This window comes from Nomascus leucogenys, chromosome 10 (genome assembly GCF_006542625.1).
Source record: "Nomascus leucogenys isolate Asia chromosome 10, Asia_NLE_v1, whole genome shotgun sequence".
NCBI classification, from domain to species: domain Eukaryota; kingdom Metazoa; phylum Chordata; class Mammalia; order Primates; family Hylobatidae; genus Nomascus; species Nomascus leucogenys.
In genome coordinates, this window is record NC_044390.1 from 71,422,105 (window position 1) to 71,440,565 (window position 18,461).

At 44.0% G+C, this 18,461-nt stretch overlaps 1 protein-coding gene across 5 annotated transcripts in view; it reads left to right on the plus strand.

Moving 5' to 3' along the window:
- Nucleotides 1-18,461, plus strand: part of TXNRD1 (thioredoxin reductase 1) — a 134,376-nt gene that overhangs the window by 67,854 nt on the left and 48,061 nt on the right. The window contains exons 1-2 of one of the 5 annotated variants that reach the window (XM_030821287.1): nt 5,357-5,578; nt 7,372-7,481. The exons of 1 other annotated variant lie outside the window; for it this stretch is intronic. Coding sequence is in view for 2 of the 4 variants with exons in the window: in XM_003269948.4 (XP_003269996.1) it covers nt 7,372-7,481 (110 nt within the window). In the remaining 2 variants the exon portion in view is untranslated. Of the gene's footprint in view, nt 1-5,356; nt 5,579-7,371; nt 7,482-9,714; nt 9,821-18,461 lie in introns of those variants that run through there. 3 more of the 5 variants (XM_003269948.4, XM_030821288.1, XM_030821286.1) reach the window with 3 other exon arrangements.

The following is an 18,461-nucleotide window of genomic DNA, read 5'->3' on the forward strand; positions in this document are numbered from 1 at the left end:
ACCCTACTTTATTCTTCTTCAAGGTACAAAGAACTCTTTCAGAAAAGCTGTGTGTGTGTGTGTGTGTGTGTGTGTGTGTGTGTGTGTGTGTGTGTGTGAAGGAGAGCAATGAAATGGGGTGGTGGTAACTACAAGGGTTGGGGCACGTGGGATCATGAGAGCCTTTTCTTTCTTTTTGGAAACAGTTTTGCTCTATCATCCAGGCTGAAGAGCAGTGGCATGATCAGGGCTCACTGCAGCCTGAAGGGGTGGGCTGCCCCTGCACACCTGTGGGTGTTTCTCGTTAGGTAGAACGAGAGACTTGGAAAAGAAAAAGACACAGAGACAAAGTATAGAGAAAGAAATAAGGGGGCCCAGGGGACCAGCGTTCAGCATATGGAGGATCCTGCCGGCCTCTGAGTTCTCTTATATTTATTGATCATTCTTGGGTGTTTCTCGGAGAGGGGGAGGTGGCAGGGTCATAGGATAATAGTGGAGAGAAGGTCAGCAGATAAACACTTGAACAAAGATCTCTGCATCATGAACAAGGTAAAGAATTAAGTGCTGTGCTTTAGATATGCATACACATAAACATCTCAATGCCTTAAAGAGTAGTATTGCTGCCCGCATGTCCCACCTCCAGCCCTAAGGCGATTTTCCCCTATCTCAGTAGATGGAACATACAATCGGGTTTATACCGAGACATTCCATTGCCCAGGGACCGGCAGGAGACAGATGCCTTCCTCTTGTCTCAACTGCAAAGTGGCGTTCCTTCCTCTTATACTAATCCTCCTCAGCACAGACCCTTTATGGGTGTCGGGCTGGGGGATGGTCAGGTCTTTCCCTTCCCACAAGGCCATATTTCAGACTATCACACGGGGAGAAACGGACAATACCTGGCTTTCCTAGGCAGAGGTCCCTGCGGCCTTCCACAGCCTTTGTGTCCCTGGGTACTTGAGATTAGGGAGCGGTGATGAGTCTTAACGAGCATGCTGCCTTCATGCATCTGTTTAACAAAGCACATCTTGCACAGCCCTTAATCCATTTAATCCTGAGTTGACACAGCACATGTTTCAGAGAGCACGGGTTGGGGGTAAGGTTACAGATTAACAGCATCTCAAGGCAGAATAATTTTTCTTAGTACAGAACAAAGTGGAGTCTCCTATGTCTACTTTCTACACAGACACAGTAACAATCTGATCTCTCATTCTTTTCCCCACACAGCCTCAAACTCCTGGGCTCAAGTGATCCTCCCACCTCAGCTTTCCAAGTAGCTAGGACTACAGGCAGGTACCACCACACCTGGCTGACTTTTATAATTTTTTTTGTAGAGACAAGGTCTTGCTATGTTGTACACGCTAGTCTTGAACTGCTGGCCTGAAGCAATCCTCCTGCCTCAGCCTCCCAACATGCTGGGATTATAGGTGTAAGTTACTGCACCAGGTCAGGAGGCTTTTTTAAAATGGTAAAACAACATTGCATTTGTATGATGATGTAAATGATAAGGTAGAGAACAAGCAATTGATGATGCCAGAGAGGGAGGCTAATTTCAAGAGTGATGTTCATTAATATTAAGAAGGAAATAAAAGATGAGAATCCATACACAAGTGAAGTCATCCTTCACTATTCTCCACATAACTGAGCAATTCTTTGAATGTACAACAATCATTTCCTTCTCTTCTCTTCACAGTCTTTTTTGTTTTTGTTTTTTTGAGACGGAGTCTTGCTCTTGTTGTCCAGGCTGGAATGCAATGGCACGATCTCGGCTCACCGCAATTTCTGTCTCCTGGGTTCAAGCGATTCTCCTGCCTCAACCTCCCAAGTAGCTGAGATTACAGGTGCCCACCACCATGCCCAGCTAATTTTTGTATTTTTAGTAGAGACGGGGTTTCACCATGTTGGCCAGGCTGGCCTCGCACTCCTGACCTCGTGATCCAACTGCCTCGGCCTCCCAAAGTGTTGGGATTACAGGCGTGAGCCACTGCACCCGGCCTCACACTCTGGCTTCTTAACACATTTAAAATGAAATCCAGGCTGGGCACAGTGGCTCACGCCTGTAATCCCAGCACTTTGGGAGGCCGAGGCAGGCAGATCACCTGTGGTCGGGAGTTTGAGACCAGCCTGACCAACATGGAGAAACTGTGTCTATACTAAAAATACAAAATTAGCCGGGCGTGGTGGCACATGCCTATAATCCCATCTACTCAGGAGGCTGAGGCAGGAGAGTCACTTGAACCTGGGAGGCGGAGGCTGCGGTGAGCCGAGATAGTGCCATTGCACTCCAGCTGGGGCAACAAGAACAAAACTCTCTCTCTCAAAATAAATAAATAAAAATAAAATGAAATCCAAAATCCTGACTATGGCCTGATGATGGGTCCGACCTCTGGCTACTCCTGACTTCACTACCTGCCACTTTTTTTCTCATCAGGAAATAATAAGAGTGAAGGCAGAGAATATGGCACCTTGCTGGTTAAGGGAGTTCTGTCTGATTGATGCTATTTTCTTAAAGTAGAAAGTAGGTCATGAGCTAATGCAAGGTGTAGGGGCATTAGAAGTTTGAGGAAGGAGGGATATGTGTGAAACAGTCATTTTAGATCCTGAGAAAACAAATATTCCAGGGATGCAAAGGATTGCTGGACAACATTGAGGATACATTTGAAGTTTGTGGTCTTAACTTTAAAGCGCAATCACTTTTAATTTCTGTGTTTCCTTCAGCAATGTTTGCTGCTTTAAGTGGAGTACAGAATATGTGGACAGCTAGGTTCAGCAAGGGTGGGCCTTGCCATGTCAACGTGACTGAGAAGCTTGGACTTCATATTAAGGGCCCTAGAGAGCTACTGAAGGTTTGAGTAAAGAAGATTTGGGTGTTAGAAAGATTATTATAGCTCAGTATGGTGTGTGTGTGTGTATGAGAGAAAGGCTTATTATAGGTAGAACAGTAGTTTAATACAATAGGAGCCTTTATCAAACACCTGCATAAATTTGTTGTAGCTTAGATGACAGTTCAGGAACATAGAGAGGTCTATTTCCAGCATTTTCTGAGTACCCACTATATACCAGATTCCGTAAAGACAAAATAAACAAGGGTTTGCCTATCCAAAGCTCTTCTAGAAGATTTGTAATTATTATTAGGTATTTGGGGGACAAAGAAGAGGGAAGGAGCAATTAACACTGGGTGGAAATCTGGGAAGACTCCCAGAGGAGGTGACATTTCAGATGAGCTTTGAAGGACTAGGCCCTTAGGGAGGGAAGATAATTCTCAAAAGGAAGAATGAGCCCAGTCAAGAGATGCGAAATGTATGATTAAAACATTTTATGTTTATGATTTGCTACGGCCAGGCACGGTGGCTCACACCTGTAATCCCAGCACTTTGGGAGGCTGAAACAGATGGATCCCTTGAGGCCAGGAGTTTGACCACCCTGGCCAATGTGTTGAAACCCCATTTCTACTAAAAATACAAAAAATTAGCCAGGTGTGGTGGTGCATGCCTGTAGTCCCAGCTACCTGGGAGGCTGAGGCATAAGAATCGCTGGAAGCAGGGAGGTGGAGGTTGCAGTGAGCTGAGATGCGCCACTGCACTCCAGCCAGAGCAACAGAGCAAGAGACTGTCAAACAAACAAACAAATAAATAAATAAATTGCTGCATGATGAGAAATGGTAGAAGAAGATAAGGTTTTTCTTCCGTTAACCAGCAACTAAATAGAATTAAGGAGTTTTTCCTCTAGAATTCACGACAAGGGTAAGGCATCTGGGCCCTTAACAGCAGCAAGAAGGATTTGAAAGAAAAGAAGATAGTTTTAAAATGGTGATTTTAACTTAAAGAAAAATAACTACATGGTGCTACTCTGGGCATCTTTGCTATAATTTGCTCACTTAAGAACAATGTGAAGTTAAAATGCCTTATCTAGCCTGTTTTAGAATGCCGTTAGAAAATATTAACTATAATCACTCTGAGCTGTCTATACAAGATGCTTTTAATGGCAAGGCTCTTCAAATCAATCCTTATTACTTGCTTTTAGTACATTATTTCAAGTTAAATGATCTTTCTGTGTCCTAAGTCATGCTTTTGAAATAAGGTGTATTTTCTATATATTTCTAAGAATGAGGAGTTTATGACCCTGGTTCATGGGTCATTGGGTAGACTAAATGAGATAAAGGCATATAAAATGATTAATACAGAACTTGGCTTGGGAGCCAGGAGTAAATGTTTTGTGTTCTCCCTTAGACCCAGTCTTTTCATGTTTTTCCTTCTTTCCTCCTTAAATCACATTGTTTCCTCAACACCCATGTACTAGATCCATTCTCTGTTCTAGGGACTCCAGAATCAGGTGAAACACTCAAGTCAATAATCAAACACTCATGTCAATAATCACCTTACAGGGAAGTGTCAAGTTAGTGTGTGTAGTGTGTGTGTGTGCCCATTTAGAGGGTGAAGAAGCTAAATCAAGCCTCTGAGTTTCACCTTGGAAGGGCCTGGCAGGACCTGGCAGTGGTTGCCTGTTTGTTTAGAGGGAGTGTGGCTTCTGCTAGCCGTTAGGAGCCCGCAACGCTCTCACCTGAGAGTGCTTCAATCTGGCATTATCCAAAGAACTGGGAAAGACCGACCTACCTTCCTTCCTTCCTTCCTTCCTTCCTTCCTTCCTTCCTTCCTTCCTTCCTTCCTTCCTTCCTTCTGTTATTATGTATTTATTCAGCAAATATTCATAGCCTGCTAATGCGCAGTGCTGAATAAGAACATGAGTAAGAGCACGGAAGCATGAGAGAGCGTGGCTCACCTTAGTAGCTGCAGGTGGCTGGGTGCGGCTGGAGTTAAAAGACACTCTGAGTTTTTCTTAAAACAAACAATAAAAACCAAACTCAGAGCTGATAAGGAAAAGGTGCTCTCAGGGGAAGTTAGGTGTGTTCCTAAGAATTTGTCATTTCTTTTCAGGATTAGTCAGGATGAACTAGACATTTCTTTTCAAAAGCCTAATAACTTCCTTTAGGGAATTGCCAAACTGACTAATCCATGACGTTAGGGCAGTGGGTCCCAAACTTTGCTGCCAACTCGAATCACCTTTGGAGTTTTTTTTTTTTTTTTTTTTTTTTTTTAACGCAGAGGCCCAGGTCACACTCCACACCAATGACATCAGAATGTCTAGGGGTGGGAGCCAGGCACCAGGATTCTAAAGACCCTCACGTGATGACAACAGCTAGCAAAGCTCTGTAGCTACTGCCTTAGGGCATAGTCTAATTTCTTCAGTAAAAACACACTTATTCCAAATTTGGTTCCAGAATTGCCTTAAATTGTTTTTGCTCTGTTCTTAGGTTGGGGGTGGCTATGAGCAGGCAGAGGATGTGGTGTCACCCAGTTAGGAGCTCTCAGCTTGCTAAGCCAATTAGCATAGGTTGCCAGGGCTGCACGAGGAGTGGATTTCTGCTTTGTCATTCTGACTCTGGCAGTTAGCCCGCCCGCTCGGCGCAGGGCGTGGCTTCTCGTAGCCATTAGGAAACAGCAACCCTTTTACCTCAGTTTTCTTCAGTCTGGCATTTGCAGCAGAGCGAAAGTTGGTCGAGTCCTGAAGGAGGGCCTGATGTCTTCATCATTCTCGAATTCTTGTAAGCTCTGTGTCGGGTGAAACCAGACAAAGCCGCGAGCCCAGGGATGGGAGCACGCGGGGGACGGCCTGCCAGCGGGGACGACACCATTGCGCCTGGGTGCCGCAGTGTGTGTCTCGGGGAAGGGGAGATATTTTAAGGCGTGTCTGAGCAGACGGGGAGGCTTTTCCAAACCCAGGCAGCTTCGTGGCGTGTGCGGTTTCGACCCTTTCACACAAAGCGTCAGCATGTGGTAGCTGACACCGGCGCCTTTAGGCTGGCGGTTTCCTTCCTCTTGGTCTTTGTAGAGACAGTTTGCAGAACAGCGGAGAAAATGGGTATTGTATCGTTTCTTACAGAGTCCGGGTCTTGAAATGTAGATGACAATGTGTTGAGTGGACTGACAGATCATCGAGAGCATTAAGAAAGTATAACTATGTAAGAATGCTTCTTTAGGAATTTTCACACCATTTAATCCTCAGAAATCCTGAGACGTTGGCAAAACACATGGGGTCTCCCTGTTTTTACAAGTGGGGAAAGCAAGGCTCAGAAAGATCAAGTGGCGTGCCCAGCTGGACACAGACTATTAAATGGGGCGGCGACGACGACCCCAAGGCTTCCTCACTCTCTCAGGCAGTACAGGATAGTGATTAAACGCGTCGACCACATTGCCTGGGTTTGAATCCTGCCGCTGCTGTTGAGTAGCTCCTGGAGCTTGGACAAGTTTCTTAGCTTTTCTGTACCTGTTTCCCTGTCTGTAAGTTGGGCCTGGTAATACCTGCTTGCAGAGTGGTTGTGAAGTTGAAATGTAAATATATGTGAAGCAGTGTAGACATGTTAGCTACTATTATTACCATTAAGCAGCTATACTTTGTTTTTTGTTTTGTTTTGTTTTGAGACGGGGTCTCATTCTGTCGCCCAGGCTGGAGTGCAGTGGCACGATCTTGGCTCACTGCAACCTTCGCCCCCCGGGATCAAGCGATTCTCCTGCCTCAGCCTCCCGAGTAGCTGGGATTACAGGCACCTGCCACCGCGCCCGGCTAATTTTTGTATTTTTAGTAGAGACAGGGTTTCACCATCTTAGCCAGGCTGGTCTTCAACTCCTGACCTGATGATCCACCCGCCTTGGCCTCCCAAATAAGCAGCTATACTTTCGAATGTTGGTGTGATTTACGTCTCATGAATAGGCCTCATGTCAGTGTAACTGTGGAATCTCTATGTTGCACTGAGTTCACCCCTTTGTGAAATTTTACCATTAATGCCTAGTTTCATCTGTAGCGTTGTGTATTGCTTCAGGATTCTTTTTAAGAATGCACCAGGTAGGCAGAGTGTTCTTAATTTTGCTCCGCGGTTTCAAATGTCAAGGAAACATTGGAAGTTGGATTTTGGCATTCAGTATAGATGCAGAGTTCAAAGCAAGATCAAATTGGGAGGTGTTTTGTGAAAGTTGAGGTAAACGTGTTTAAGCTTCTTTTTTGAAGCTTTTCTGAATTCGGGATTTACCGGGAAAGTAGGACGTTTAATTTTAGCGGAGCAGTGCAATGATTGAACCCTGACTAGAACTCTGACTTATAGCTAGCCTTGAGGCCATGTTTTCAGCCAGTGTGCGGATTTGCCGGGGTCAGACTCCAAGCTTGATTGTGAGTTCTAGCCTTTGTCAGAAATGCAGCAAGTCATGCTAACTTGCAAGGGAGTCAACCGAGAGCACGCGGTGCCTGCGGGGCCGGGACGGAAGCCCCGCCCCCGGCGCAGTTCCCGCCTGGCGGCGGGGGAGAAGCACCTTACACGCTCCGCTCTGCTTTTGTGCCACACAGAGGACGGTCGGGCTCTGGAAGGAACGCTCTCGGAATTGGCCACGGAAACCGATCTGCCCGTTGTGTTTGTGAAACAGAGAAAGATAGGCGGCCATGGTCCAACCTTGAAGGTAGGAGAGAGTAACGTATCTTTTTAAACGGGGGATGAGCTCGTTGAGCTCAGCGTGGTCACAGCCTGCCTTTTAAAGCCAGCGTGGATGTGACCCTGCAAACGGGACGCAGCGCTGGGAAATGACGAAAAACGCTCGTGGGCTAGCCCATGTGTTAATCGAAGTTGATCAGACGTTGGACAAACTTCACATCCCGGGAAACTTGAAATTTCTAACGCTTTTCATCTTTTAAAATAGCTTTTTAAAAATGTCATTTTTATCCTATTTCCCCTTCCTCTTTCCCTCCTAGTTGTAAATAAAATTTTTTTAGCAGCAATGTAATCTGCTAAATGTTAGTTGTTTAGGGAAGTCCTGAGAAAAGGAGATCAGGAAATGCTTATCTTTGTCATCAAGGTGGCCCTGTAATCTTCCTCTTAATTCTCTCAGGGGTAGGGGACCCGGAAACCACAGGGTCTGGAGGAGAGCAACCAGGAAGCTCTTGGGGTGACTTCGTTTTCCTTCAGGTGTGTCTTTTTAGCCCAGAGTTAATAGTTGGGTGAAGGGAAAGGAAGAAGTCTTCCCTTTGGCTGGTAGCAAACACAGTAGAAATCCTTCCTTAGACCTATGCTACTGAGGAGTTATAGCCACTGAGGGATTTATAGCCTACAGTGTTAGAAAAATGCTTGGAGGCTGGGTGTATGTTTTATTTACTTATTTAAAAAAAAAACAGTCTTGTTCTGTCACCCAGGCTGGAGTGCAGTGGCGTGATCTTGTATCACTGCAACCTCCACCTCCTGGGTTCAAGCAATTCTGCCTCAGCTCCTGAGTAGCTGAGGATTACAGGTGCCCGCCACTACGCCCAGCTAATTTTTTGTGTTTTTAGTAGAGATGGGGTTTCACCATGTTGGCCAGGCTGGTCTCAAACTCCTGACCTCAGATGATCCACTGCTGGGTGCATGTTTAAGGGAAGAGGACACCTGGGTGATGTTCTATCTCACCTGTGGTAGATTACCAGGTTAGAAAACCTCCTGTAGTCCCATCACCACGATCTATGTGATTTTTGTCCTTATCCATTTATATCTCTGTAATTTTAAGAAATGAAAACATTGCCTTCTTAGAAGTAAACCTGAGGGCTGCGTTAAATGTAAAAATATATTTAGATGTGTTGCAGCCTTAGGAAAAATACTAATAATTTGAGTTTTTATTTATTACCTTTTCTTCTAAAAGTATTTTATTTATTTTTGACAAATGGTTATAGGGAATGGATCTAGACTTCAAAGAGCAAATGAATGGAAAATTAATGGAAATACAGAGGCTTTTAGCTTTAGTTAAAATATATTGTGTTACTCAGACCTTTAGTTTGCAGGTAAAAAGAGACAATGGTCTATTATATTAATATTCCTTCCTGCCCGGCGCGGTGGCTCACACTTGTAATCCCAGCACCTTGGGAGGCCGAGGCAGGCGGATTGCTTTGAGCTCAGGAGTTCCAGACCAGCCTGGGCAACATGGTGAAACCGCGTCTCTACTAGAAATACAAAAATTAGCCAGGGCTTGGTGGCGCATGCCTGTGGTCCCAGCTACTCTGGGACTGAGGCTGAGGCTGGAGAATTGCTTGAACCTGGAGGTGGAGGTTGCAATGAGCTGAGATTGCGCCACTGCACCCTGGCCTAGGTGACAGTGAGACCCTGTCTCAAAAAAAAATATATATATATAAGTATATTTCTTCCTGGGTGATTATTCTATTATTTTCACCTGTGTCATAAGTTTACATTTACAAAGTTATATAGTAATTTGATCTCTATGTAATCCTACTGATACTCCTGGTTTTAATGGCAACGGGAGTAAAAAGAGTCACTCTTTTTTTTTTTTTTTTTTTTTATTAATTTTTTTTTGCACACAAAAACAAACATTTTCTAAAAATACATACAAACAAAAAGATGCGTATCAAACATATTAGGAAGGTTACACATGGGAAGTCGGGGAATAGAAATGGGGGGTGGGAGTTAAAATAAGGTAGAGAGGGACTTTATGTGGATCAGTGATAATAACTCAATCCTCTATTTGACAAAGAAGAGGGAGAAGGAAGAGGAAGAAAAAGAAAGTGGGATAAAGGATCAGAAAGGGAGGAAAATAGAAAAAATTAGAGTATGAAGAGTCACTCTTTTTATAAGCTTTGGAACTCAATTGATTTGGTGTGATGTTCTGATGTTTTTTCTTTTTTTTCAATTGAAAACTTTTTTTTCTTTAGAGATGGAGGTCTCATTATGTTGTCCAGGCTGGTCTTGAACTCCTGGACTCAAGCGATCATCCGGCCTCGGCCTCCTAAAGTGCTGGGACTGCAGGTCACGACATTTAGTGAGGTATAGTGCCATGAATGAAAACCATACCACCAAGAACACTTAAAAGAAATCATTTAGCATATTTCTTTTTTTTTTTTTTTTTTTTTTTTTTTGAGACGGAGTCTCGCTCTGTCACCCAGGCACCCAGGCTGGAGTGCAGTGGCGCGATCTCGGCTCACTGCAAGCTCCGCCTCCCGGGTTCACGCCATTCTCCTGCCTCAGCCTCTCCTAGTTGGGACTACAGGCGCCCGCCACCACGCCCGGCTAATTTTTTGTATTTTTAGTAGAGACGGGGTTTCACCGTGGTCTCGATCTCCTGACCTCGTGATCCACCCGCCTCGGCCTCCCAAAGTGCTGGGATTACAAGCGTGAGCCACAGCGCCCGGCCTCTAGCATATTTCTTAAGTAAACTTATTCTACTTTGTGTCTTTTTTTTCTTTTTTTTTGAGACAAAGTTGCTCTGTTTCTCAAGCTGGAGTGCAGTGGCATGATCTTGGCTCACCACAACCTCCACCTCCCGGGTTCAAGCGATTTTCCTGCCTCAGCCTCCCGAGTAGCTGGGATTACAGGCACATGCCACCACACCTGGGTAATTTTTGTATTTTTAATAGAGATGGGGTTTCACCATGTTGGTCAGGCTGGTCTCGAACTCCTGACCTCGTGGTCCAAAGTGCAGGGATTACAGGTGTGACCCACCACACCCAGCCTTTTTTTTTTTTTTTTTTTTTTTGAGAAGGAGTCTCACTCTGTTGCCTAGGCTGGAGTTCAGTGGCGCGATCTCACTGCAACCTCTGCCCCTCAGGTTCAAGTGATTCTCCTGCCTCAGCCTCCCGAGTAGCTGGGATTACATGCGCCTGCCACCGCGCCTAGCTAATTTTTGTATTTTTACTAGAGACAAGGTTTCACCATGTTGGCCAGGCTGGTCTTGAACTTTTGACGCCATGATCCACCCACCTCAGCCTTCCAAAGTGCTGGGATTACGGGCGTGAGCCACCGGGCCCAGCCCTATTTTTATTTTCTAATGAGTGCTAAGAAATGAAAGAAGAGAAACAGCAAGATAAGGACTATTGGTTTGAAAGATCTGTGAACTTTTCAGCCAATTATTGCCTACATTTGGGGCTAAATGGTAGGTTTTGAAACCCTTAAGGGAGCTTTGGGTTTCAGTGGAGAAAGGCATTTATTAGTGGAGAATTGAGTGCTTATAGTCCTAAAGTCCACACCTTTATTTAAAAAGAAGGTTAAGATTTCTTACTTTAATTGCAACATAAATAATGGAGGGAGCTCTTCAAAATGTCCACTTTTCCTTACTCCTTTTAATATTGTTTCTTCCTCATCCCCTTTACCCTGAATAAACAATGGCAGCAAAACCTACCCTGCTTTCACAGTGAGTGTACTATAGAAGACAAGGGAGAAAGAATCCTGCTGGAAGAAGTTGGTGAGCCTAGGTGACTCCCTTGATAAAGGATGAAAGCTTTCCAGAAGAGTGTTCCAAAAAAGTGTAGTCTCCAGACCACCTGCTCAGAATCCCCTGGAGTACTCGTTAAGCATACATGCCCAGGCTTTACCCGAGTTCTTTTGAAGTAGACTCAGGAAAGAGCTAGGAATCTACCCCCCATTTTTTTTTTTGAGATGGAGTTTTGCTCTTTTTGCCTGGGCTGGAGTGCAATGGCATGATCTCAGCTCACTGCAACCTCCACGTCCTGGGTTCAAGTGGTTCTCCTGCCTCAGCCTCTCAAGTAGCTGGGATTACAGGCATGCGCCACCACGCCCGGCTAATTTTGTATTTTTTTAGTAGAGATGGGGTTTGTCATGTTGGTCGGGCTGGTCTCGAACTCCTGACCACAGGTGACCCACCCACCTCGGCCTCCCAAAGTGCTGGGATTACAGTGTGAGCCACCACGCCCAGCCTGCCTTTTTGTTTTTGTTTTGTTTTAAATAAGCTCCCTCCAATAATTTTTAGGATAAATATCAAGTTTGAGATGCTTTAATATTATTGTACATAGGGTAGTGTGATCAAGATCATTTGATGAGATAATTAGAATTAGGGAAAACAAAGGACTAGTCTTTAATACCCAAAACATATTTGTTAGAAAACAGCAAATAGGAACCCAATGGGGGAGTAACACTTTTTATTGAACACTTTAACAATGAATAGAAAAATAGAGAACCAAGCTGTTTGTGGCCAGGGCTTTTGTATGTCCATGTATAAAGTTGGAACTAGGGAGCTCCAAGATGGTTAAGAACTATGAATAGAGTTCCTACTGCTCAAAGACATGGCTTTCATAAACAACTTGGCTTTTAAAGCAAAGTTCCAGTATTCTTATAGGGAACCTGTTTTGTGTGTAAGTCCGCATCTCCCTCAGGATTCCAGGGTTTCGAAATCACTTGTAGAAAGGCCTGTTGGTGGTACTGAGAGGAGAAGCAGAGTGAGTGAAAAAGTATTTACTGGAATAATACCAAGTGTCAGACATAGAGTGTCAGACATAGTTAAGACTTTAGTAGTTTGAGGTAATCCTGGGAGATAAGACTAAAACTGGCAACTCGGGGCTTAAATAATTTATTCAGGGCAATATTAGGAGAGATGACAGGCACAAAGCAATGGGGGATTAATATCCAGGTGAATTTTGCAGACAGTTGCGGTGGCCCCATGTTCCAGTCTTGGGGGGTAGATGCTGAGACAAAGGCAGGTCTCCTTTCATGTTTTGAGACAAGGTCTGGCTCTATTGCCCAGTGCAATGGTGCGATATCGGCTCATTGCAACCTCCGCCTCCTGGGCTTCACCCATCCTCCCACCTCAGCTTCCCGAATAGCTGGGACTACAGGCGCACACCACCTCACCCAGCTTATTTTTGTATTTTTTGTGTATTGGGGGTTTCACCATGTTGTCCGGGCTGGTCTCAAAACTTGTGAGCTTAAGCCATCTGCCTACCTTGGCCTCCCAAAGTGCTGAGATTACAGGTGTGAGCCACTGCACCCTGCCAGGTCTCCTTTCAAGTCTAACTTCTAAAGTTACCAGAAACCAGAATCTTAACTGAATGGACATCAGGACATGAGTGGTAATTGAATAACTCTCCAACCATCCCCTTTCTTAACTATTCTTAACTGCAGAGGCTACCAGAACTTGACAGAAAACACAATTTATTTTGTTTCTTTCCTCTGAAATAATCCCTTGTTTTTGGAGGCATTAGTAATGTATCTGCTTTTGGCTTGATTAAAGTTTAGGCCTGAGGATGACTGGAGGATTGCTTTGAAGATGAGGGAAGTGACAGATTCTCTGGAGTACATTAAAAGGAAGGGGTGAGGACTACCAAGATTTAGAAGAGTCTTAGACTGTTAGAACTGCAAATAAATGTAGAAATTTACTGGTTGTAGAGTCGTGTTGAGCTCCTCCTACTTCTACCAGGTGTAAACACAAATCTCTTTTTGCTGTGTATCTGTTCTTTAACAGTAGCATCAAAATTCTGGTGGTATAGGCTTCAGATTTCCTGTCACTCCTCCTGTTTACTCACCAGCGCCTGACTATTCTAGGCATCAGCTTCTTGCCCCTATTTACTTTTGCCTGGACCATTTCATCAGTCTTTAACTGGCCTCCCGCTTCTGATCTCCCTCCTCTTCCAGCTCCTATTGCCAGTCATCTTCCTGATTGCTACTCGCTGGCCCCAGATCTGCATCCAGAATGAAGTGGGAGCTCCTTAGCTTGGTATTCAATGCCCTCCAGGGTCTAGCCCCAACCTGCTTTTCTGGTTACCTCCTGCTCTGCTCCCTCACTTACTGGAGGCTCCCGGGAATATCATTGCAGCTAAAATATTTCTCCCTACAGTTTTCCTCCTCGCTTCTATTCTTTATTTCAACACCTGTCTTCTCTTCCTACCCTAACCCACTTTTCCAACTGCCTACCTGTTCAGAATACAAGGCCAAAGTTTTCCATTCCTTTCCTCCTCTGTTCCCACGACAATCCCATAAATCTTTATTTTTGGAAAAAGAGGAATCCTGCCAATGATAATTTTTTGGCTTACACATCGAGGTCAGAGAGCTAGTCTTATTCTTTATGCCTGTGGTCCCAGGCATATGTTAGAGCCCTGCAGATACCTAAGCAAATATGCCTGTTAATAATTATAACATTTATTTGTTGAATACCTATTATGTGCTAGACTCTAAATGTTGTTAATACTTAGTGATTAAATCCCCACAGCAGTCCTGTGAAGGAGGTGGTATTATCCAGGTTTACAGAAAAGAAAATAAAAGCCTTGAATTTAAGGAGCATGCCCAGATTACAAGCTAGTTAAGTGGCAGAGTCAGGACTGGAACCCAGGCCTGCATGCCTGCAAAGCTCACTCTCGTGTGCTCATACTTCTGGCACTTGGCCTTATGTTATTGCTATTGAGATACATGCTTGTGTCCTTGATGAGATGCTGTGGTGTGCTCATGATTCGAGGTCAGGCCCATGCAAATCTTGGTATTCCTAGCATAGTGCTGGCATATGGTAGGTGTTCATTCATTACATGCTTGCTGAATGGAACTTCAGTCTTCTGTGCCTACTTGTACCCTTCTTTAAGAGAACAATGAGGCTGGGCTTCTACAGAAAAAAAAGAACAATGATACATTTTAATATCTTCCATATATTGAAAAAAATTTCTTTAGAGGCAAGGTCTCGCTGTCACCCAGGCTGGAGTGCGGTGGCACTAACATGGCTCACTGCAGCCTCAACACCCCTGGGCTCAAGCAATCCTCTTGCCTCAGCCGCCTGAGTATCTGGGAATACAGGCATGTACCACCACACCTGGCCAATTTTTAAATTTTTTGTAAGATAAGGTCTTTACAAAAGGCTTTTTGTTGGCTTAGGCTTATTTTTTAATACCTAGTGTGCATTCAGTAAATATGTATTGAGTGAATAGATGGTGGTAGGGCCAGAAGAGACTCACTTAAAGGATTTAGCTGTAAGGTATCTGGTTTTATTGAAGATGGGCTATCAGGAACCAAGCTCTAGGTTGTTCAGAAGAGATTCTAGGCAGCATATTGGAAAGCAGTTCAGAATTAAAAGCTGTATGACAGCAACATTGACTGCCTTCAGCATTCTATGCAGGTGTGTCCAGGTCAGTTGGGAACAAAGTCACTTCACATCTATTTAGCTAGTATTTACTGAGCACTTGTGTTGACATCGGGCTAGGCACTATCTTTGTAATCTCTAACGCAAGTCTGTAGAGCAATGTACTTATTTAAAAATTAATTTGTCAGGCTGGGTGTGGTGGCTCATGCCTGTAATCCCAGCACTTTGAGAGGCCGAGGCGGGTGGATCACTCGAGGTCAGGAGTTTGAGACCAACCTGGCCAACATGGTGAAACCGCTTCTGTACTAAAAATACAAAAAATTAGCCCGGTGTGGTGGCGGGCACCTGTAATCCCAGCTACTCAGGAGGCTGAGGCAGGAGAATCGCTTGAACCTGGGAGGTGGAGGTTGCAGTGAGCAGACATCCTGCCATTGCACTCCAGCCTGGGCAACAAGAGTGAAACTCCATCTCAAAAAAAAAAAAAAAAAAGTAATATACAAACACTTGATGACAAATAAATTTATATTTATTTATTTATTTATTTATTTATTGAAATGGAGTCTTGCTCTGTCGCCCAGGCTGGAGTGCACTGTGCGATCTCAGTTCACCGCAACCTCCGCCTCCTGGGTTCAAGTGATTCTCCAGCCTCAGTCTCTCGAGTAGCTGGGATTGCAGGCATGTGCCACCATGTCTGGCTAATTTTGTATTTTTAGTAGAGACAGGGTTTCTCTATGTTGGTCAGGCTGGTCTCAAACTCCCAACCTCAGGTGATCCGCCTGCCTCAGCCTCCAAAAGTGCTGAGATTACAGGTGTAAGCTACCACGCCCGGCCTGATTTTGTTTTTAATGATGACAACCACTCTATATGGCAGACTGAGACATCTGATAGACTTACGTTACAATTGCTGAAGAAAGTAAGTGGAAACTAATAATGCAGATATTTTTCATTTGATCCCTGAGTGGAGTTCCTAGAATGCTGCATCCTTTAGTAGCCACATACCCAGTGCTTCTTACCCTCCCTGTCTATCAAAATAACACTCCTAGTCATTGCTGTCTTTTGAGGTGTTGTGGAGGCTCTTGTAACCTGAAAGGTTGTTCTTTTCATCTCACGCCCTTGTTTATATTCTTGAGGCTTGGCAAGTCAGCCAGCACTGGGTTTTTAAAGTGTCATTAAGTATATGATTTGACCACAGAGCAAGGGTGGAGATTTTTTTTTTTTTTTTTTTTTTTTTTTTGAGACGGAGTCTTGCTCTATCACCCAGGCTGGAGTGCAGTGGCCCGATCTCGGCTCACTGCAAGCTCCGCCTCCCGAGTTCACGCCATTCTCCTGCCTCAGCCTCTCCGAGTAGCTGGGACTACAGGCGCCCGCCACCACGCCCGGCTAATTTTTTTGTATTTTTAGTAGAGACAGGGTTTCACTGTGGTCTCGATCTCCTGACCTCGTGATCCGCCCGCCTCGGCCTCCCAAAGTGCTGGGATTACAAGCGTGAGCCACCGCGCCCGGCCAAGGGTGGAGATTTTATCTACTCCAAAGTATTTCAAATGAGTAGGTCCAGATTATTTAGTGAGACTCTTTTACTTCTCCAATAATAATGCCATCTTATTTGAATAAAGCAGTTATTCAAAGCCTCTTTTGGATACTAGACTTAAAAGAATCTGCTGAAATCTAAGGAGCTATTCCTGAGAAAAATGCACATAAATAATTTTGTATATAAACTCAGACTATTTGTGGATCTGCTTCAGGATATCTGGTACAGAGGATTACCTTTCAAAGTATTACTGTACACGCTTTGAATAGTTGAAGCCTTCGTAGGTTTTTTAAATTTTGTTATATGGCAAATTTCTTTTCACTGGTATTTGTTATAGTGGAATATATTCCTGTGTTCCTCCTTACTGATTTAACCTTTAAAAATATTTTTCTGGGGCCAGGTGCAGTGGCTCACGCCTGTAATCCCAGCACTTTGGGAGGCTGAAGCGGGTGGATCACGAGATCAGGAGTTTGAGACTAGCCTGGCCAACATGGAGAAACCCCATTTCTACTAAAAATACAAAACTTAGCCGAGCACAGTGGCGCGTGCCCGTAATCCCAGGTACTCAGGAGGCTGAGGCAGGAGAATCACTTGAACCCGGGAGGCGGAGGTTGTAGTGAGCCGAGATCACACCATTGCACTCTAGCTTGGGCGACAGAGTGAGACTCTTATCTAAAATAAAAATAAAAAATAAAAAAAAATTAAATTTTTTTCTGTTCCTAAAGCAACATTCAGAAGTGAAACTACTGGTTTGATTACAGTTTTTTTTTTACATTTGCTATCTTTGGGATTGTTTGATTTATTAAGTACCTACTCAGTAGTTGAAAACACTGTCAGATATATTACATAATTTTCATTCACTATAGTAAATATATGGTATAAATACAGTTGTCCCTCGGTATCTTCAGGGGATTGGTTCCAGGACCCTTGTGTATACCCAAATTCATACATATTCAGGTCCCAAAGTCCACCCTGTGGAACCAGCATATATGGAAAGTCAGCTCTCCGTATTCACCGGATGTGAAACATCACATCTCACAAATACAGTATTTATTTCTTTATTTCTCACAAGCTTTTTCCTCTTTAAGGAGCAGGCAGACCTGTATTTTTTATCACTTTTGGTATAAGTGGATCTGTGCAGTTCAAAGCTGTTTCCTTCAAGGGTCAACTGTAGTAGTATTCCTGTCTTTATAAATAAAGCCACTGGAGGCTGACAGGTTAAGCAAGCTGGCTAAGATAATACTAATAGCTAATAGGTCAAGATTGGAACCCAAATCGTCCCCTCCCACAGTCTGTGGTCTTTTCAGAAACTAATTTTCATTAAAAAAAAATACAGATATCTGTCATCATAGCAAAGTTCACCTTTAATAATAAAAAACAAAACACAAAATATATACACACAAACGTAACTTTAAAGAAAATTAAGATGAAAGAAACTGCCAGGCACAGTGGCTCATGCATGTAATCCCAGCATTTTGGGAGGCTGAGGTGGGCGGATCACGAGGTCAGGAGTTCAAGACCAGCCTGGTCAACATGCTGAAACCCCGTCTCTACTAAAAATAAAAAAATTAGCCAGGCGTGGTGGCTCGCGCCTGTAATCGCAGCTACTTGGGAGGCTGAGGCAGGAGAATCATTTGAGTCTGGGAGGTGTAGGTTGCAGCGAGCCGAGATCGTGCCATTGCACTCCAGCCTGGGGGACAAGAGCAAGACTGTCTCAAAAAAAAAAAAGTTAAGATGAAAGAGAAACTATACTTAATGTCCTGCTAATTCTGGCAAATCAAACTAGGACTTTTACCACATTTCTTCACAACTCTATTAAACAGATGCCATGGTGGTATGAAGGGAGAAAAGCTGCTATGAAAGAAGGAACAGAAAAGTTTAGGGAGGTAGCTGTTAGGATAAGTGTATATGTTAGAGTGTGGGACTCAAACCTGACTGATTCCTGGCTTTGGCTCCAAAAAGTCTCTTAAAAATCCATTTGTTATAGATAAGTCTTAACAGCAAAACCTCACTGGAGAAAAATAGTGGACTCATGTGACTTCTTCCTTTATCTGGGTATGGGGAGACATGTGACCTTTATCATCCAC